General features: G+C 40.2%; 2 protein-coding genes across 2 annotated transcripts; both read right to left on the reverse strand.

The window, feature by feature from the left end:
• Window positions 1-2,713: 2,713 nt before the first annotated feature.
• Window positions 2,714-8,082, reverse strand: LOC104031209 (keratin, type I cytoskeletal 19). Its single transcript, XM_075722829.1, has 8 exons — window positions 7,495-8,082; window positions 6,713-6,795; window positions 5,621-5,777; window positions 4,979-5,140; window positions 4,707-4,832; window positions 4,332-4,552; window positions 3,282-3,307; window positions 2,714-2,793 (listed from the first exon to the last, which is right to left on the reverse strand). The coding sequence occupies exons 1-8, from the start codon at window positions 8,080-8,082 to the stop codon at window positions 2,714-2,716; spliced, it is 1,443 nt and encodes a 480-aa protein (XP_075578944.1).
• Window positions 8,083-14,037: 5,955 nt separating this feature from the next.
• LOC104031195 (keratin, type I cytoskeletal 19) lies at window positions 14,038-19,229 on the reverse strand. Its single transcript, XM_009483111.2, has 8 exons — window positions 18,783-19,229; window positions 16,977-17,059; window positions 16,477-16,633; window positions 16,055-16,216; window positions 15,790-15,915; window positions 15,441-15,661; window positions 14,605-14,633; window positions 14,038-14,069 (listed from the first exon to the last, which is right to left on the reverse strand). Exons 1-8 carry the CDS (start codon window positions 19,227-19,229, stop codon window positions 14,038-14,040), a joined length of 1,257 nt encoding a protein of 418 aa, XP_009481386.1.
• Between the last annotated feature and the right edge of the window lie 2,376 nt (window positions 19,230-21,605).

The following is a 21,605-nucleotide window of genomic DNA, read 5'->3' on the forward strand; positions in this document are numbered from 1 at the left end:
GTTTCATGTGAAATTGCTTAGTGAGATTCACAGCTTGGCTGGCAGTGAGGCTGGCAGTTTGTGAGACAGAATAGCCTCTGTTTTACTCCCTGATAGTTTCACGGAATGTCATGCTATCATGAAAAACAGAATTGCATTTTTTCTGGCAAGTAATAGAAAACAAAGGTGGTCTGGCACATAGGAAGTTTTTTTCTCTGAAGCTCAACCTTTTCAAACCAGAAAAGATGCCACACAGTTTTCATCAACATATGTTGAGGATCCATGGAAAAGACCAAAAAACTTACTTCAAAACCAGGCACGGCTTGCCTTTGTCAGGCTGGCACTATGGGACTTGTTTTAGTCAACTCTTGAATCCACAGAGTACAGAATGAAAGCAATGATCCAAGTAAGAAAATAAGAAATGTGCCATTGTCGGCAGATGGCACCATTAGATTCTTCTCTTCGTTTCTCTTCATTTCATACACACCGCTCTCCGTAAGCTGGGGAGCTGGTAGGCAGACCCAAGCGAGCGGGAACTGAGGACTCTGTAGTCCCGAGTTGCTTTATTTGGGAATCATACTTGGTTTACTGAATTGGAACATGAAAAGCAATCTGAACTGAATTTATAGGCTGCAGTTTAAGTATAGGCAGAGTGTTTTGACACCTTGTTGTGGATTAACCCGGCAGGCAGCTAAACAGCACACAGCCGTTCGCTCAGTCTCCCCCTCCCCAGTGGGATGGGGGAGAGAATGGGGGGGAGGGAGTAAAATCCGTGGGTGGAGATAAAGACAGTTTCATAGGACAGAAAAGGAAGGGATAATAATAATAATAATAATAATAATAAATAATACAAAACAAGCAATGCACGATGCAATTGCTCACCACCCACTGACCGATGCCCAGCCAGTTCCCGAGCAGCGATCGCTGCCCCCCGGCCAATCCCCCCAGTTTCTATACTGGGCATGATGCCGTATGGTATGGAATGGCCCTTTGGGCAGCTGGGGTCAGCTCTCCTGGCTCTGCCCCCTCCCAGCTTCTTGTGCATCCGGCAGAGCATGGGAAGCTAAAAAGTCCTTGACGAGTATAAACACTGCTTAGCAACAACTGAACCATCAGTGTATTATCAACATTATTCTCATACTAAATCCAAAACACAGCACTATGCCAGCTACTAGGAAGAAAATTAACTCTATCCCAGCTGAAACCAGGACACACCTTCGTTGTACAGGTAAATATCCTCCAGCCATCCCTTGTTGATTCAACTCCTCCATCTGAAATACAAATGGATAGCTGTCTTTGGCCGTAGAATTTCACTCTCTTGCTGTCTGAGTGATACGTATAATAGTCACCGGATTTCTGGATCCGGAAAAACATAATTTGTACTGTTTATTTTTTCTTTTCTAGTAGATTGTGAAGTTTACTGAAGTTTGCAAGAACCTCTTTTAAGTTCTTTCCAGTAAGAATACCAGCAGTATGTATGTTTCCTAACAGTGGTATACCAATGATCCTGCAGCCTCATTTGTGGCTAAACTGTGAGGCTGGTGCCGCTGTGTAGATTTTATTTTTTTAAATGTCAGAAAATAGAAGACAGAAAAATAGTGGCTCTAAGGAGGTTGGAAGGAAAATAAAATACATAATTCTAGAAATTATATCATTTTTGTAGATACATTATGTGGATTGAAATACACAGCGATGAGGCTTACAACAAATTTTCCAAACAGATTATGTTAACAAAATACAGCATTTATGTAAATGTTTTATATGCTTCTCAAGTTGGGATTTACTAGCCTCTTAAATCTTTATAAGCATCTCTCTTCAATTACACTAGTGTAGGTTTGCAGACTAACTTACTGCTGAGAAAAGGCAGTGTCGCTAATACAAGTTACAGGAGTGGCACAGGCTGGTGAGTTTCTTCCTTATGTATGAAAACCAAAATAGTCACAGCAAACTCTGCTTGAACAGTTCATTTCACCTGCACCTTGCCTAGTGCTTCCTCAGGAGCTAAGGGAATTTACCTTTTTGCTGAAGGAAGTGCAGGAACATAAATATATATATATGGAAAAATATTATTTTTTTCAGAGGTCCATTTTATTTGTGCATGAATTGTAGTCATGTTGTGCACTTTGAATTCAGAACAAAGAGCTTAAGGATTTTTTGCATTATCTTCTGTTTTTTACTGATACTAGCTTCAGATTCGTGGGAGAATCTAATGGCACTTTATATCTGTCCACTCATCATCTATTATTGTTATTATTATTATTATCATTATTATTATTATTATTATTATTATTATTATTATTATTATTATTATTAAAAAGTTATTATTGTTGTTGTTGCTGTTATCCACTGAGCATCTATTGTTTTGGGGTTACAGGAAGCACTGAGTTAGGGAGGGTGTATGGTCATGCGTATGGCCATGCCATACTGACTTAAAAAAAACATTAGACTGGACATATTTGCACAAGCAGAACAGAAACTTTATTATGTAGGTTCTTCCATAAGGAATATAGCTACTGACAGAAAACAAGCTTGTCATCTCTGACCCACAGAGCCAAAAGATCATGTAAAAAGGGAGAGCAAATTTAAGGAAAGACATCAAGCTGTTGCACATTCTTGGATTACATTCTTGTGATCTGGCGGAAGTAAAAGGTTATTTCTCTTAGCATTAGCCAATGTGTAGGCTGCACTGGTTTTATATGGTGTCATATGCAAGAGGGGATTCAGTATTTCTTTATTAGAATCTCCTTTCATGGGTAGAAACAGGTTTTCCATTATCTTCAATGCTGGTGCGAACTCTTCCACTGCTCAGAGATGCTGTTGTGGGAGAAAAAAAAAAATTCAACTGTGGAAAAAAAAAACGCACTGCTAACACACTGAAGAGCTGTTCGATGGGGTTGTTTTGTTTATTTCCGCACAAGATCTTTTTCACATATCAAAGGGGGAACTGCCTTTACATCTTATCTTCTCTCCCTACTTGTCCACATCTAGTAAATCTTAAGAGTGCACATCACATGTCAGATTTGGATGTATCTCGTATGTTGTGTGAATCAGCAGAGGAACTTGGGAATCTTTGGGAGATTTTGGTATTTTAGAATCCCATGAGGAGTTCATGCAATCATTTTGGCAAGCTACTGGTTTCAAAAGTGCATGTAAAATAAGATAAAGTATTATATTTTTGTCTCTAAATGATAAAGAATGTGGTCTGTGTTAGTAAGAAGAAATCCTAAGCAAAAAAGGTAGGTTTATTTAATCCTATTTTGTCAATTCATTTCAGCCCCTCTTTAAATCAAAATTTTTCTTACCATCCTTAGGGATCACTCCTGATATCCTGTAGAAAAGAAGAAATAGTTGATTAATGACCATCACCGACCCTGCCCACTGAAACTGTTGATCCATTTAGGAACCACTGCGGGTGAATAGCCATGGTTTCACACTGCCGCTTTCAATGGGTTCTCAGGCATGTTGTTACTACTGTTATTGTTAAGGTGCTTTCTGCTTTGAAGGCCACTCCTATGTACTCAATAGGAAATATGAACAGCACTCAGACTAGTTCTTGGTCCTGATATGTCTCTGTATGGAATCATAGAATCATCGAATCGTTTAGGTTGGAAAAGACCTTTAAGATCATCCAGTCCACCCATTAACCTAACACTGCCAAGTCCACCACTAAACCAATTAAGGGTATAGTAGCAATTTCATGTTTCCATACTTCCCCTTTTCTCAAAATGTCATAATTTAGAAACAATATAAGGAGCTGATTCCTCCTCAGAAATCAAAAGTAATTCCATGTGTAGATCAGATATGAGAAATGGGCCCTAAAATGTAGATTTTACTAAAGTAAAGTAAGCTGTGGTCTGTACCAAGTTCTTTTCTAGTTAGGAGTACTGGTGTATGATGATGAATATTTTCACCTCTGTGCACAAGTGCAGAAAACCAAGAGCTAAAGAACTAATGAGAACAGGTTTTTATAGGTTATTTCAGGCTGAAGGCTATTATTCCAGTGCAACAAGAAGATTATGTAAGACATACATATGGTGCCTGGTGCCTTCTAATAGTTCATCATAGTCAAAATGGTTGCATTTATATTTTCAAATCATCAGCACAATCGATCTGGAGATTTAGCCTGAGTTATAGTAATGCTTGGGATTTTGCCAGGCATCTGTTTTGCCACTACTCAAAAGGCTGCATATGCAGTGAATGTGATTTAGTAATCTGGAGTCAGTTTAGCAACCACAAATTACTGCTTTACAATGTGTCATGTTATTAACCTTAGATTAGATAATCATCATCATGATTAGATAATTGTCATAATGATTAGATAATCATCACAGAATTTTTATATAGTAACGTACTGAGAGTCCTGGCCCTCCAGCAACTGGCGGTACGTGGCGATTTCTTGCTCCAGGCGAGTTTTGATGTCCATGAGCATTCTGTACTCCTGGTTCTGACGCTCCATGTCACTTCGAATTTCACTCAATTGCTCCTCAACACTGGTGATGAGGACCTGAATCTGTGCCAGCTGTGCGCAGTATCGTCCTTCTGTATCCTGCAAGTTGGCTTCCAGTCCAGCTTTCTAAAGCAGAATAATGTCAGAATAGGTTAGCATACAGATTTGTCCCACAGAGGGGGAGTCTAAGGCAACTCTGCGGCAACTCTGCACAAGACAGAGAGGGAGGAAGGGAGAGTGCACTATTAGTGACTTGTGATGTGCTGGGACAGCTCCATACCATGCTGAGCTGCGACTGGAGCTCAATCTCCAGGCCCTGGAGCGTGCGTCTCAGTTCTGTGATCTCCGATTTGCTGGTCTGTATCTCTTGTGTATGGGTGGCTACTTGGCGGTTCAGCTCATCAGTCTGAAAGAAAAAAACAACTGTAAACTCACATACATATTGTATAAAAATGTTTTCAATTATTTTGAGAAAGGGAGGGCCCATCCCATCTGCTGGGGCAGTAATAATGAGGCAGTGCATCAGTGTGCTGTTTACTGGTGTAACTATACCTGAGTGAAGAACCAGGCCTCAGTATCTTTACGGTTCTTCTCAGCCAGAGCTTCATACTGTTGCCTCATCTCAGAGAGAATTCGGGTCAGGTCAATACCAGGAGCTGCATCCATTTCCACGTTGACTGTTCCACTTAGCTGATTTGAATACTCCTTCATTTCCTGCATGGGCAGAAGGCAGAGCACACAAGAAGGTTTAGGCTCTCTCTTCTGATATACTTTCTGCCATCAGCAATTCATGCAATGGTACGCAGTACTTTTATTATCAAGTATCATAGGTGGAACACACATAAAAATGTTTATCAAATTTTATCTCTCATCACACATGCTTTGCTACTCTCTGTATACTCACACATATTTATGTGTAACTCATATGTGCGTTTCTTTTACTCAGCTTAACTATCTCAGTGACCTGTTATGTGCTTATGAATGTCAGACTGAAACTAATAGGTCTGAACAGTTTGGAACCGGAGAAATGGTTCTCAGGACACACTTTGGATTCTTTTAATATTACAGTTTTCTTCTTCTTAAGCTGTAATGTTGTCATTCTGGGTTTTTTTGTTTGGATTTCCCCCTCCCCACCCGAGAAGCATAAATTCCAAAGGGAAGTAATTTCCTCTCTGCACTGTTACGGACTCTCACCTCCTCATGGTTCTTCTTTAGATAAGCCAGCTCCTCCTTCAGTGTTTCAATCTGCATCTCCAGGTCAGTTCTGGACAGAGTCAGCTCATCCAGGACTCTGCGCAGGCCGTTGATGTCGGACTCTACGCTCTGGCGCAGGAACAACTCATTCTCGTATCTGCAGTTTAAAAAAGAAACAAGCACTGGAATGTGTACAGGTTTGTATTCAGTAGAGCTATAAACCAATTAAATTTTATATTGACTGTAGGAGGAACAGTGGACTATAAATGAAAACATATGTGTTGAAAAGAAGTGTAAAGGGAGTAAAGATCTTTTTTTCCAACATGCTACTATGAAAGTACATGCATTGCCATCTGATTTTGTTTTTGAGGACTACATGATATTTCATGTTGCAGAACCTAATAATGATTATCAGCATCAATAGAAAAGTTGTCGCACAGGACAGTCCATTTGCAGTGTCCTCTCAAATTTGGTGTGAAGAAAAGCACAGATTGCCCAGTTCTGCCTAGGACACTAGAGGAGAAAATATAAACCTGCAGGTACATCACTGCAAGATAAATCAGTTGCGCAAGTATCTTTATCATCCTTTCAGCAGTGTCTGATGTACTGCTGAGTCTATGAGACTGAATAAGCCCAAAATTACTCTTTGTCTTCTGAATTTCAGACTCTTTGAGAGAGAGCTACTGCAACCAAACAGTGATCTCTTCATGCCACTCTGTTCCTTTCAAGTGAAAATCCCAACCTATTCCTGTCTTCTTTTCTGCTGTGATTTAGGCTACTAAAAATAGTTAAGAACATCACTAAAAACTTAAGACATGAACTGTAATTTATTATGTAAACAGCTCAGTGATCTGGATGCTGTGTTCTATCAGGTTTATATTCCGAACTGATCCTTCATCACATTGATTCATTTTGCCAGGGCCTTTTTCATCAGAAGTTGTCAAGGAAAAATCCCTATCCATAATTTCAAAATGTGTCCTTCAGTGACTGAAGAACTTTATTTTCTAGATAAAAAGTAATACTAAATTTCAGAAAACTTTTGAGAGAGAGAAACAAAGAGGGAGAAGACAAGTGTGCTCCAGGTAAACTTACTTCAGTCTGAAGTCATCTGCAGCCAGCCTGGCATTGTCAATCTCCAAAATGACTCTGGAATTGTCAATAGTAGCTGCAAGGATCTGGCAATTAAGAAATACAGAAAAAAGTTCCTGTGAATAATGGTGAAATATCACGGTCCTGAGTACATAGTAGGTATTTATTGAAGCTGTAAACCACCAAAGAAGGTAGAACAAAATGGACCTCTGTTGTGATGCCACTGCTTAAACATGCTTTCTGGATTGCAATAGGCATCTCAATTTGTTGTGTTGCTCTTTGGTCACACTGTAGTTCTTACAGCTTTTAAAGAGAAGACCCAAAAATGCTAAGCTCTTTTCCACATACCATATGCAAACCAGAGAGCTGAGATACCTTTGTGTAAAACAGATTGGAAACATAATTAGAAAATACGTTTGTACAACACCTGATCTTATCTGTAGCTAGGAGTATTATTTTTTCAGCCTTTGAGGCCTACCTATCACATTCTTTACTATTTGATTAGTGAATATATATCTTGATAATTCTAAACACATTTTGCCATGTTTTGCTTACTTTTAGTGCAATCATTTTAATTTCAACAAATGTCACATTTTCAGGATAACGTTTTTTAAATTAAGAAAAAGCTACTCTTTTCTGCTAGAATGCTCATAACCACAATATATTTGGGTTTGGGTTTTTCAATATTTATTTTGTAATTATTTTAGTTTATTTTAAAGAAATGGAATATGCAGTTCCACAATTCTAATGCATTCTTATAATTCCTCTATGTATGAATGTCATACCTTGTCTCGGAGATCTTCAATTATCTTGTAATAATTACTGTAGTCCCGGTCTGGGCTGATGGGAGCTTGCTTCTGATACCAGTCTCGGATTTTAACTTCTAAATCTGAATTTGCCTCTTCCAGTGCTCGTACCTTGTCCAGGTACGAAGCCAGACGGTCATTCAGATTCTGCATAGTTATCTTTTCATTTCCAGAGAGAAGGCCATCACTACCACCACCAAAGCCACCAACTTCAAAACCTCCGCCAAAGCCAGCCCCTCCACCAAAGCCAGCTCCTCCACCATAGCCAGCTCCCCCACCATAGCCAGCTCCCCCACCATAGCCAGCTCCCCCACCATAGCCACCATAGCCTCCTCCATAACCACCACCAAAACCAGAACACAAGCTACCACCATATCCACCCCCTACGGAGGAGACATACCTAGCTGAAGAGACAGAGATACCCCTGCCACCAGATCCTCCATGTATGCTTGGAGTTCGGCGGGTTCCTCCTGTTCGGACAGAGGAAAGGCGAGAGCTGCTGCTTCCACCACCCCCAGAGACACTACCATAGGTAGAAGAAGAGCTGTGCAGGAAGGAAGTAGCCATAGCTGCAGCAAAAGAAGGCGCTAATGTCAGTTATTCAGCTTGGTGCAGGAGAGGAAAGTATGTGCCTTCACTGCTCTGGTGCTTCTTTTATATCCTCAAGATGGGGTGTTAGGAGACAAACCCAACCTGCAACCCTCCCTCCAAAAATTCTCCTCCCTAGAGGTGAGGCCAATTATGATGACATTCCTCACAAAGAGAGCTGGCTGTGCATCTCAGGGGCTAGGGCTTGGGTTTTTTTTTTTTTTAATTAAACAAAAGGGATGATTCAGATGAGTGCTTTTTCTTCAGGCTATAGTTCTGAAACTTGGAGTTTGCTTCTCTGACATTTAAGAATGGAAAAACAAAATTAGTTCAACCACACCCACTTACCCATTTACAGCAATCACCGTGGTTATTTTAAGAACATCAACTTTTTCTAAAAATGAAGTTTAAGTAAAATTCTCCTTTCATTGAAAAATGTGCAATCATCTGTTCATCTCACCATTATTTCTTCTTTTCTATCCATGCTTTTTCCCATTAAAAATTTGGAATTGAGTTTGATACGTTCTTATTCCTGTTCTTTGCTTGGAACTAGTTTTTAAGATTTTGGAGTCTGAATTTTTAGTACAGAAAGCATATCATCATAGCGTTGCATGAGGAGCAATTAGCATCCATCAACATACAAGGAAGAGTGGGCATAGTTAATTTATTAATGCTTGTGAAATAGTCAAGAAAGGTAATACAAGATTGAAATAATTCAATTAAAAGAAGAAATGTGGGAGGACTAAGTTCCTGTTTACTGTTGGAAAACGTAAACAAAATACAGTGTGACCAAAGATGAAACTGTTCAGATAGCAATTAATGTGTTTAATTAATGTGTTTAATGCCAATATGCACTATGGTATGAAGTAATTCTTGAAAATAAGATTTGAGAAGCACTTAGAAGAGTGCTTAATCTTAATCCTTCATTTAAAGGAGGAGTCTGAAACACCAGTTTTTTTCAAATCTAATAATTTGCTAGTGAAATTCAAAAGGCAGTAATTCAGTAATACAGCTCTGTTCGGTACCATATAATTATGGGAAACCAGATTTGGGAGATTTTTAAGGAAGTATTAACTGCTTGTTTGCCTTGCTGGGGTGTGCCACTGGGGATAAGGTGTGTGTGGAGAGTGTGGCAACAGTGTGGGGTTTGAGGAGAGCCCCATTCTCTTTGCACAACAAGGTGACATTCTTCAGATGAAAGCCGCAAGTTGCAGTTGAAGAAGTAGGGGTATGGGTGCATAGTGGTTTAAGGAAAACTGAGGGTTGAGAGGAGGGAAAAAAGCAGGCGTGAAGTGAAGATGGGAGGAACTTTCTCTGTCTCTAGTTCAGAACCACTGAAATTATTTTTAAATAAAACTTTGAAATAAAGGAGAAAAATGATAGGTTTGCTAACAGCATGATGAGGAGAGCATTGTTTTTAGCACAGTTTTTGACAGTCCCTAACAACAGAAAATGACCTTAGAATTCAGGATGGGTGATTTATAAACTGAGGCTCATACCAGTTGTTGGAATAAACTGAGACGTTTTCTGAAATTTACCGCTGAGACTTTATTGCAGCCTCAGGGAAACGCGCAGCCTTTTTACTAGAAAAGTTGTGTGCTTGGCAGGAAAGGAACATCAAAAATCTGGCTGTGATACACAGCTTAACAGCCTGGTTCTGAGAACGTCCACTCATTCTTCAGCTGATTAGAAAAGACAGGATGTTTCACAGTTGTGGCAACATGTTTCAAACTGAACCTGGACCCTTGCCACAGCAGTTCAGTTTTGCTGTTGGGCAGATTAATGGTTCTGCGTAGCTTGCCAAATCTGTGTATCTCCAGGAGTTAGTATCTCAGGAAACAAGTTTAGACAAACTCTCCTAAAGATAAAAAAGTTTCTTTAAGACCCCTGTAATGCAAATATCCTGAGGTGTGCATGCTGCTAAGGTCTGTTTAACTCTGAGTGATCCCACAGTAAGCAAGATCAAATTCCATTTAAAAAAAAATCTAGCAAAATCACATCTAGAAAACACCATAAACTTTAACAGGAAACTTTGGGGATTTTTCATTCAGTCTTCTTTCACTCAGTCTTTATAACTTCTTTGGAATCTTGCTGGTGAAATATGTTGTGCTGCTTTTTAAAGTGCCGTGTGCATTATTCTAGATTGTTATCAGATGAACACTTATAAAATCCAGGTAGCAGATACCAAGCTGTTGTTTCCTGTGGAATATTTACCATTGGGAAAAATAAAAAATAAATCGAGCAGCCAATACAGATTATGTCCTATAACATAATTCAGAAAACCATAGTGGTGGGGATTCTGAGGCTTTTTCAATTTTCTGTTAACCATCAAACTCAGATCCTTAGGGTGTGTCCCCAGTGATCAAAAGCTTGTAAATGCAGAGTGCAGCATTTGCAGACCTGAGGCTTATCCCTGGCTTCATCTTCGCTATTTGTTCTTTCATATTGAACAACTACTTCTAAATAGTTCCTAATATTTGACTAGAAATTGTCACTAGTATTTTCAAACCAAAGGAGAATCCAAGGAAAGGTGCCTCAACGAAGCACTGTGCAGTTTGGAGGTGGTCGGTTTTGGATCATTTATTTGCAGCTAGCTTCAGTTGCTGTGCTTCACAGGTATTTTCCTAAAGAGAAAAAAACTTTGCTTTTGAGAGCTTGCTCATGAACATTGGCTCTTCTGGTGAGAGCAAAATGGTAAATATGTCTGTACCTCTACACTGGGAGCAGACTGCTGGCAAGTGCTTGTGTGTATTCAGAATTCACTCACTCACGGTATTTATTTATATAGATATTGCTGGTTTATTACTGTCTCCAGGTTGAAGACTTCTATATCAAAACCTAAATGCATTATATCATTTTATAATAGACTATGTAAGGCAAAGCTTGCTTTGGTGAAAAATTATATACAACTTTGTATTTCATTAATAAAAGTTTAGAAATCAAAAGTGTTTTGATGAATCTAATTTCATATCTGAATTTGAACAAGTAGGTGAAAATCATCTGTCTTTAGCTCAGTTCTAGAACTAGGTATAGTTCTACACACAGTCATATTATTCTTTTCAATTATTATTTCTGCATTTTAGCTATGTTCTATCTGAGATTTAAAAAAAAAAATCAGTTACGTTTCTCTAAATTCATGAGGTTTGGAATGATTCCAGATTCATAACCTCTTAGGACTTTGAAGGAACGTCTCAAATTGGTGCTGTCTCTGTACCAGTAGAGATCTGTGTTGCTCTGTGCATTCTTCATTTAGCTCTTTCCTGCAGCTGGAATGTGAACTTCAATCTACAAAATTTTCTCCTTATAATCTGTACAAGGAAACTGAACCCTGTCACATGATGAAGTTAAAGAAAAAATGCCATTTCAAGTTTATCCTTTATTCTGTTCTCACTATCTTCACTCTAAGATTTCTTATCCAATGCCTTGACACACAGTTTCATCCTTTGCACAGTATTCAGCATTGTCCTTGTGGTGCATAAGCTCCTTGGTTTGTCATGCTCCACAGAGCATTCCTGGAAGACATTCCCTGACATGCCTGTGCTGTGCAAACTGTTTTATTACTTCTGTTATGGCATTAACGGAGTTGACACATTTTAGACTTTCCTTCCAGGAGGACAGAGAGTTCCATTTGAGAAGTAGCTTGTTTATCATCTCAGTCTTTGCTGATAAACCATCACTCAGACATTACATACCTTTAAAACCCACTTTTTTTCTGAACCAAACTCTAAAATTATAGTCTCTGAGTTATTTTATATTAAACATTTCACCAGAAGTCTTCCATTACTCTACAGATATGGGACAAAATCAATAAAATGATAAACTAAAATTCAAATTAGGCTATAAAAAAAAGAATTCTAGCCTTTTCAAGATTCTTTCAAGTCTCTGAAGCCCTCAATTTCTTTAGCAGGGTTTATGAATCATTCAGTTGTTGGCACTTCTAACCTCTTAAACACTTTTAAACTGTTAACCTTTTAAACATCTTTTTTTCTAAACATGCATTTAATTCAGCCTGTGAAAATAAAACTTTTTGGTCAAAATACACATTTGCAAAGTGTCCTTATAACTTACAGTTTGCATTCTTGGAGCACGAGAATTTCTCATCAGACTTTCACATTTGCAGCTATACAACACAAGAAATCTGCACCAGTAATCTCATACTCTGACTGGTTTTGTCACAAGAACTTGCTCTCAGGGAACGGGGTTTGTTAAGATTAAAAAACAGACCTGGAGTTGTTTGTTCTTTCATCTGGGACGGATTCCAGTTCTAACTGTTGCAGGGAATACATTTGGTACAAAGCATTTATTAGAAAGTGTGTCAGCACTCAGGAACAGCCTGTAGTGAAGCATTTAATGCGCAAGAGCTTTCTTCTCCTTGCTCTGCCAAAAGCGGACACCGCATAAATGGGTGAGCTTCTGAAAAACCACTCGCACCTCGTGTATGCCGGTGCTTTTCATGCCACTGCTCCCTTTCGATTCTGCACTTGTTTCCACCGGAACACCTTAGTCCTCCCATTCTTCCCATCTTGTCCTCTTCTCTATACTTCTTTGCTGATTCTTACTTTTTTGACTGTTTTTCTTTCCTGTCACAGTTTTTCCCTGTCACAGTTTTTCCCTGTCACAATGAAGCCACTGCCTCATGCTATCATGCTAGATTTCCAGAGGCTAAGCTGGGATTTTCTGTGTCAGTGCTTGACAGCTCACCTGAGTCACTGCTGAACCAAAACCAAGCATCAGCACCTCTTGCACTGGATTGCCCAACCTTGATAGAGGAGGTCCATGGCTTTGGTATGCTCCTTGCCATGGGAACACTCCATTAATCTGTTATGAACATGCAGTTATGAACAAGGGTGAAATAATTATTCCCTTCTGAGTCCAAGGAGAGAAGTGCTGAAGGATTTGATGGTGTCTCCCTGAAACACAGGCTGCAAGGTGATCCACTCTGCAGGAGTGCAGTATTGGGGTTACTTTTAGTCTGGGCATACCGTCGGTCCAATTTCACCCTCAGTTGACTAGCTAACTGTGTGCCTTCTGTAATAGTAGGAGGTGGGAATGTGATAGTTAGGCTATAGCCATGATTTTCTTTTAGCACAAACCCTGAAAAACTTTCTTGGCTGTAAGCTTGCAGAGGGATGGTTGGAAATGAAATTACTGATTTCTGGGGGCTTGAACTAAAAGTGATTGCCTTTAGAATTTCAGCTACGATAATATCCTTTCAATGGCATGAGAATGAAGGTGGCTAAAATCGGTGCTAAAGGTTTGTTACCTGTATGAACTGGGAAAGTGAGTGAGGAAATCTCACAGCTGTTTCTCATTCCTATTTGTTTCTGTAGGAATTATCTTCAAGCCATTTTAATAGCTTTACAGTTTACCCCAACAAAATGTCTCCCAGCTCTTGCTTCCTACCAGAATCACTTCTCACTGTTACTGCTCTTCAGAGTGCACAGCCAATGTAGTTAGAAACAAAAGTCACTCTTGTATTCCCCACTCTGAGGGGCTGAGGATGCTGTTGTCTCCATATTCAGGGCTCCCGCCAGCAAGAGGAATTAGAAGAAGTCGGAGATGGAGCTCAAGCCACCCACCCACAGACACTGTGAGCATTAACCTGTCGGGGAGGCTATTTCCCGCCTAATTAAAGCCAAACTTCAGTAACAATATCACAATAACCCGAAAGAAGCTAAGATTGCAAGAAGAAAATCATCTTTATTAGATACAGCAATTCAGTACCTGAAAGAACTAGAAATAATTGAAAAGCTAACCCAGTTTGCAAATTGATCAGCACTAAATGGATGAATCTACTTAAACTTTGTGTGGTCAAGAATTTTCTGTGCTTTAAGATAGTAATTTTCAGCAGTTTAGTGATTCCTCTCCGTTTCAGTTCCTGTGTGTTGTCTGCTTTTTCTTACGTTGAAGGTGACATTTGGAGGACTTTCAGTACTATTTTCCATCTGCCAGCTTGTCTCTTTTGTCTACAATAATATGGAGAGAAAGAACAGCAATTACTTAAGCATAACACACATGAGACCATCTGCAGTGGGTGCTGAGCTTAGTTTATGTCTCGTCTCTCATTCCCTTCTCTCAGAAGTTTTCTCCTTCATAGCATTGATTTGACTCATACATCACTTTTACAATACAGCTGACCTTTAAAAGCTCAAGGCAAGTTTTATTTGCATGTTCATACAATTCCCCTGAGCTGGCCAAGCTTAAATTTCTTGTATCCTTTCATCTGGGGGAATGATTAAGCATTTTATGCTTTACTTAGCCTTTCCTGTGGCATAGTCTGAGATTTTTTCCTGATGTTTAACATCTTTTAATGACTGAAATTTGTTAAATGCTAGCCAGAGTCATCATTTGTTACTTATGAGATTCTTTTCTGTGACACAAATAAGTGCAGCAGCCCAGTCTCTAGAATGGCCACAACTACCATAATGTATATATATTTCCTTTTAGAAAAGAAAACTTCTTTGACTCCTAAAGGTTTCCTGAAAGAGAAAGAATTCTTACCGGCAGTTCCGGAAGGGGAGCCAAACATCCTGTAGAACAAAGAGATAACAGTTGAAAAGAGAGGTAACACATCAAATACTGCGTGAGATGAGGATGTATGAAAGCAAATTCTCTATCAGGTACATTTTGTATATAGTCAGAGAGGAGATGGTCATCTCCTTGCTCTCCCACTCAGCTTGGGAGAGGGAATTGTTGTAGGAAATATATTTTTAATCAACTGCTGTGGGAAAAGACAATTATGGAGAAGAAGGAATAGAGGAAATCAAAACCTTTCAATTCCTACCTCATTTTTTTGTTCCAGGCTATGAGATATTTTCCTCCTTGAGGCTATATGTGAAATGACAGAGAGCTGTGCTCCCATGTGGGAGGTCCACTTAATGGCTATCTGAACATAGCTAGCTTGTCTGCCTTCTCTTCAGAATATTTTCTTCTACACTGATTCCTATGAGGCAAGAGCTATTTAACTGGTAAAGGGAAGATTATGGGAATTTAGTGTTAATCCTTACGTTCTATAAAACGTTATTAACTGCAGTATGTTTCCTGAATGTCAAGCAGCTAATGATTAGTTATCACTTTAACTGTTAGTTGCATTTAATCTCTTATACTGCTTGTCAGTTTGCCTTTTTGTTTAGAAACTCTTTCAGGTACTCGCTTAATGTAAATGGGAATAGTAACATTTCTAGCTGGTCCAGAAAAATTAATTTGTTAAAAATTTTAGAACCCCAGGTGTATTTGAAGTTGTGTGTAATGTGGTGCTGTGGCAAATGAGCACCAAGGCATGGTCAAACTTTATGAGGCTAGCAAAAAGGTTTTCTGCGGTGAGCAGAGTTACTTACTGGGACTCCTGGTCTTCCAGGAGTTGTTGGTAAGTAGCGATCTCTTGCTCCAGTCGAGTCTTGATATCCATGAGGATCTTGTATTCGCTGTTCTGGCGCTCCATATCAGCTCGGAGCTCGGCCAGCTGCGCCTCGATGCTGCCAATCAGGCCCTGGATCTGCGCCAGCTGGGCACCGTAACGCCCTTCCGTGTCTGCCAGGGTGCTTTCCAGCGTGGCTTTCTGAGAGCAGAGAGGTAGGAGGGGAAACCACAAAAAGGTTGCTGCCATATGCAGGAGTCCTTGCAGGGCGGGGAATACGTACCCATTTCAGTGGCAGGGGGGTTCATGCAGTGCAAATTTTAACGTACCATGCTGAGCTGGGACTGAAGTTCTATTTCCAGCCCTTGGAGGGTGCGTCTCAGGTCAGTGACTTCGGACTTGCTGCTCTGCAGTTGTTCAGTATTGACAGCTACTTCACGGTTCAGTTCATCCGTCTGAAACAGGGAAAACATTACATGAGAAATATGGGGGTCATAAGACTTTCACAGCAGTTTGCTGTGTGTTTTAATAATTATTTTGTTTCTTTCATGGATTTTTTTGGTTAGTATTTGTATAGTGTGGTTTTATTTCTACCTTGCTGTGGAACCAGGCCTCAGCATCCTTCCTGTTCTTCTCAGCCATGTGTTCATACTGGTCTCTCATATCAGCGAGGATCTTGGACAGGTCAATGCCTGGAGCAGAGTCCAGTTCAACACTGACTTGGCCAGCTACTTGCCCTCCCAGGGAACTCATTTCCTATGTGGACATGGCAGAGGAAGACAAAAGAGGGTACAATCATAAACTGAAAACATTATGAACCTTCCATTCTTTCTTCAAGGGCTAAGGTCTGACTGACTCCCCTTAAATACTTGCAGGGGGTATCTTTAGTTTCCCAGTCTGCACAGAAATCTTTTCTTCACTGTTGGAGAGCCCAGGGCAATCCTGAGGGACTCCACATTTCCACACACTGTTTTTCTAATGTCACTTTCAAATGTGTTTCTTGGGTTTCTTTTTACCTCCTCATGGTTTTTCTTTAGGTAGGCCAGCTCCTCCTTTAAGGTTTCAATCTGCAGCTCCAGGTCTGTTCTAGCCAGGGTGAGCTCATCCAGGACCCTGCGCAGGCCATTGATGTCCGCCTCCACGCTCATGCGAAGAGCTTGCTCTGTTTCAAACCTTAAAAAAGCAAAACAAAACTATTCAGGTTAGCTGTTAAGCCAGCCCACCATGAAACACATTATTTGCTATAAATGTATCTGGTTTTGTAGGATTCGTGATGTAGCAAATGTTGTCCAGCATTAAAATTTTCTCCACATATTTTACGTGATATAAAATTTTCCATGGTGCAGGTGGCGCTTTCAGCAAATACATAAAGGGCTGAACTGCAACCACAGGATCAAACTAGTGTTCATACAGAGATTTTATAGGCATTCCTTTCTTTTTTCACAGCCACTGCCCTTTGGCTCAACAAGGATTTTTGCCTGCTCAAGAGACCTTTTTCCATTCAGAAATTACTCACTTGGTTTTGAAGTCATCAGCAGCCAGCCTGGCATTGTCAATCTGCAAGACAATCTTCGAGTTGTCGATAGTGGCATCAAGGATCTACAAACAATGAGAGTTCATTGCTGAGGCTGAAACAACTATGCTATCTTCTTTCCTGAGCTAAAGATAAAAGAGTCAAGATTCTAGTTCATCTGTAGCTACACCAAATAAGGGTGTATTTTATTTGGTCTCAGTAGGAAAGTATCAATGATCTATAGCAAATAGGTATCACAGATTTATCACAGTACTTTTGCCATGATTGTCAGTTATGGATAGGTCCTCTTACTCTTGTCTGGCATATGAAGTGGCTTTTAGCTAGAAGTCCCACAGTGAGAAAAAACTACATGCTGTCTTGGAGGGAGAGGACTTTGGTGAGCCAGGGGGTAGGTGATGTTGTAGGACTGAGGCAAGAAGCCTATTTCCTGGAGAGATGCAAAGGAAGCAAAGTCTGCAGACCCCTCGTGGCAAAATTTATTCTCATTATGCATTTTCTTAACGATGGGAGGTGATTACAAAGTCTGTGTGATATTAAAAGAAATGACATTTGTGTTTCGTAAACAATATGGGTTCATATTGCATTTGTATAGTTTTTGAACACTTTTTTTTATTTCCTAGAATATCCAGGGTAGTGTTTATTGATTCTTCTAATACATTGTGAAAGCCCCTAAAGGAAATTTTGTTTATTCAGAAGTAATCCCTGTTAATTTTTACCTAGAAAGCATGTCTTTTTTGCCTGCCACTTTTAAAACTCAAAAGGTCATCCACAAAAACAGCTGGAACAACATTTTCTCTCTCCTAACTGAGGGGAGTAAAAGAGAGAAGGGGAAAGAATAGTAAAAGGAGAAAATCTAATTGCCAGTTCTGCCTTTACTGGAGCTCAGTTTCTGAAATCAGTAGAGAATGTGAATGGAGGAAGCAAGGAGAAAGTAACCTGTGTGGGAGCGGTCATGAACTCCAAGCTGAACAGTGAAAACTAAACCTCAAGTTTTCTTTCATTTATTTACATAATTTAATCATCTACTACCTATGTTTTCTGGGGTGTGTATCATCGCAAAGTAATCTGTTATCAGGTACCCATGGGCTGTTGGGGCAAATCCTGCATTTATATATGGGATTGATTGCTTCATGTCTGCTAATTCCTTTTTCCATAAGCCAAATATTTCAGCACTCTTATTTCAATTCCAAGCTCAAGTAACTGAAATGTGAAAGAAAAATAAATGTATGGTGATGAAATCTTGAGCTGTTATCTTCACATTTACAAAATTGTACTTAACCAGTTTTTATTTTTACTGTTAAAGCAGTGTGTATGTGCCTCTGAAGTTTTTCAAGCTATATGGCAGGTAACAGACTACAGGGATAGGCAGGTTGATGTTGTCATTTGAATCTCTTTGTATTTATCAGTATATATATGGTCACATACATGTTAACTGATCATATACGTATATATGACCAGCATGTGTATATATATATATACTTGTGTGTGTGTGTGTGTATATATGCTTTGTTAAAAGCAAGCATTATCAGAGAATTAAGTACTAAGGCATCTCAGACTGACTGTTTGCTACATTCTCTTAGCTAACATTTTAAAAAGTAGATAATTCCATACTGGTAATTTTCTTTATCTGCCCCACCCAATCATTACATATCCATTTCATCTTCCTCTCCTTTTCATAAACTGCAATGCCTTCTGGGTGTTTTCCTAGTGAAGTTTTTCTCTTTGGGCTCTTATGCTTCCTTCTTACGTGCAAATCTAAGATGATTTTTAATAAAAGTTAACACCTACCTTGTCTCGAAGGTCTTCGATAGTCTTGTAATAAGAACTGTAGTCCCGAGCTGGGCCTGGTCCTTGTTTTTGGTACCAGTCTCGGATTTTAGTTTCAAGATCAGAGTTTGCCTCTTCCAGCGCACGCACTTTGTCCAGGTAAGATGCGAGGCGTTCGTTCAGGCTTTGCATAGTTGCCTTTTCATTTCCTGAGAGGAGGCCATCACCGCTAACCAAACCACCACCATAACCACCACTAAAGCTGCTGCTGAAACTTCCATACCCACCACCCAGGCCGCTTCCTAGGCCAGAAGAGACAAATCTAGCAGAAGAGACTGACACACCCCTGCCACCAGATCCCCCATGGATGCTTGGAGCCCTAAAGAAACCTCCACCAAAACCGCCCCTGGAGCCACCAGCTCCCCCTGCCACAGAAGAGGTAGTTCGCCTGAAGCTGTAACTGGCCATGGTAGGAAATACCAAGGACCTGACCCAAGCTGCAGCTCACACCGTTTGTGACCGTGAGGCAGGAGCGTGTGCTCCTTTCCCCCACCCCAGCTCTTTTATGGCCGTAACAATGGGAGTTGTCTCCAGAATGTGTTATCTGAGACCCGTGGAATTTATCAGCCTTAAGCCTTCTGCCAACACGGCAATTCCTCTTATTGGTCAGTTGCTATGGAGTGGGCTGTGTTTCTCTCCTGAATACCTTCACGCACAGGAGCTGATTCCCTCCCCCTGACCGTTGCCTCTTGAAGCAAAAGGTGGGATTCGGAGGAGGCGTCACCCTGCTGAGGGGAGCATTCATAAATCTAGTTATAGTTTACCTATATGGAAACAAAAGGGCTGGGAGTGCACAGCCCTGCTGCAGCCAAGGCTGTGTCCAAAGCGAAGTCACACGACACCTTCCTTCCTGTAATCTCAGGAAAGTGTTTTAATACACAGTGATTAAGTTAGTAATTGGTAGACTGATAACAGAGCTTAAAAGGAGCCCAAATGGTGAACAATATGTGTGGACCTTGACAAAACAGGTTCCCACCCCTCTGTTTTCCTTATTTCCCTTGAGAAAAAATTCTTTCAGAAGTAACATTTTCACTGTTTCTTTGCTCTCAGTTCCTTTTGGGCTGACAGTAGAAGAGAGGGTCTGGCAGAGAACATGTCTTGTCTGAAAGAGTCTGGTTTTCTACAGAAACAAGAATCCTTTGCAAGGAACGATAGCTTTATTTGTAGCAGAGATAAGCATTAAACTTCCCTGAGTACCTGGGGAGTGAGCAACAACGTGCCTGAATATACATTTAGTCCTTTCATTGCTACTGAAAGAGAGAAGTAAACAGAAGAAACAGAATCACTTAGTCTTCTGGTCTTTGAAATTCATTGAAATGTTATTTCTGAAATGTTGAAGTCCTCTGTTATCCAAGATGTATTTTCAAAAGCAATGTTGCTTTTGTTACTGCAAGCTCCTCCATGAGCATCCCTAATGGATATTTACATCTTTTCTTCCATTCTCTTTCTTTCACTTGCCACCCCTCACTCCCTCCAAACTTCTGGGACTCCCCGGGAGAACTGCTTTAAGGAAAGAGGGAGCAAGCCGGCCTGCCGGCATTTGCAGCTTTCAGGGAGCGACCAGGCCTGGGCAGAAATTCTGCCACCTACAAGTGCTCCCACTAAACAGAACCTTTTGGAGCACAAGATGCATGCTGTGATCTTTGAATGAGAAATCCGTTTAATACCAAAATAAACAATTAAAGATAAGCCAAATGAAATGCATACTCTGTCCCAGTCTTTCTATACCAATAAAAATGCATCAGGTATTTTAGGCCACACGTCAGTGCTGTAGCCCCTCTGTACGCAGAGAAATGTCATACTGCAGGGCAAGTATAGGGAGGGTAAAAGAACAAATACACAAACTGGAAGCTGGCCAAGGCACCTGCATCAACAGTCCCATTGGTCTGTATCTAATTATGAGGCTGTATCAGAAAGAGGAATTCTGCAATGACTCAGGCACAGAATATATCACTTGATATATACAGTATAGGTACCATACATTACCTGACTGGGATGCTGTACCCTAGGGGCATCACAGCTGAGTTCTTTTCTCGCTGTAGAGACTGTTGCATTCACACAACTCTCCAACTTGCACAGTAAAACTGTACAGCCTTTCCTTAGAGATATGGAGGACACTTCTGTCTGCCACAGACACGCTGGTCATTCCTGCTGTAGATCTGAATGTCCTGTTCAGCCCTGGGTAGGAAAAACCTGCCCAGCAGGTAACTGTTCCAAGTCCTGTGGTGACAGGTGAAATACTAGTATCAGCAAGTTACCGTCTGCCTGCGGACAAAAGGAAAGTTACAGAATAACAGTTATTTTATTGTTAAATATTAAAGTCCATAGTTAAGACTATAAAGAACATAAGTCCATGTGCTTTTCTTCACTGAACGGAAATGCAAAAAGCTTAAAGGAGAACAGATGCTGGTGTATTCTGATTTGTCTCCTGCTGCAAGGAGAGAGGAACATCCTTCCCTCTAGGTACTCCTTCATCATTCCCTAGACTCCCAGGTCAGGTCCTCAAAGCAGTGTATTTTGGGGTTTAGCAAAATAAAATGCACGTTTATGATGCTGCATAATATTTCATGATCCAATTAATGAAAATTGGGGTCTTGAAGGCCTCTACATTCCCTCTGAAACTCCTTGAGTAAAACCAGCAATCATCATTCATTATACTGTTAGAATATTGATAATGTACCTCAAGCAGGTTAGGTTTGCTTCAGCATACAGGGAAAAATTTCCCAAAGAGTGAATTGCGATTCTTCATGGCAGTTTGGAAGTACATCTGAAAGTGTCAGGAGA

Source organism: Pelecanus crispus, chromosome 18 (genome assembly GCF_030463565.1).
Source record: "Pelecanus crispus isolate bPelCri1 chromosome 18, bPelCri1.pri, whole genome shotgun sequence".
NCBI classification, from domain to species: Eukaryota; Metazoa; Chordata; class Aves; order Pelecaniformes; family Pelecanidae; genus Pelecanus; species Pelecanus crispus.

Coding starts and splice junctions, on each gene's coding strand:
- LOC104031209 (XM_075722829.1), bottom strand. CDS start 8,082: ATGGCTACTTCCTTCCTGCACAGCTCTTCTTCTACCTATGGTAGTGTC. Junction 4,833..4,978: donor AGGCCTGGTTCTTCACTCAG/GTATAGTTACAC, acceptor TTTTTCTTTCAG/ACTGATGAGCTGAACCGCCA. Junction 4,553..4,706: donor TCCAGTCGCAGCTCAGCATG/GTATGGAGCTGT, acceptor ATTCTGCTTTAG/AAAGCTGGACTGGAAGCCAA.
- LOC104031195 (XM_009483111.2), bottom strand. CDS start 19,229: ATGGCCAGTTACAGCTTCAGGCGAACTACCTCTTCTGTGGCAGGGGGA. Junction 16,634..16,976: donor GCTGATGACTTCAAAACCAA/GTGAGTAATTTC, acceptor TGCTTTTTTAAG/GTTTGAAACAGAGCAAGCTC. Junction 16,217..16,476: donor TAAAGAAAAACCATGAGGAG/GTAAAAAGAAAC, acceptor ATGTCCACATAG/GAAATGAGTTCCCTGGGAGG.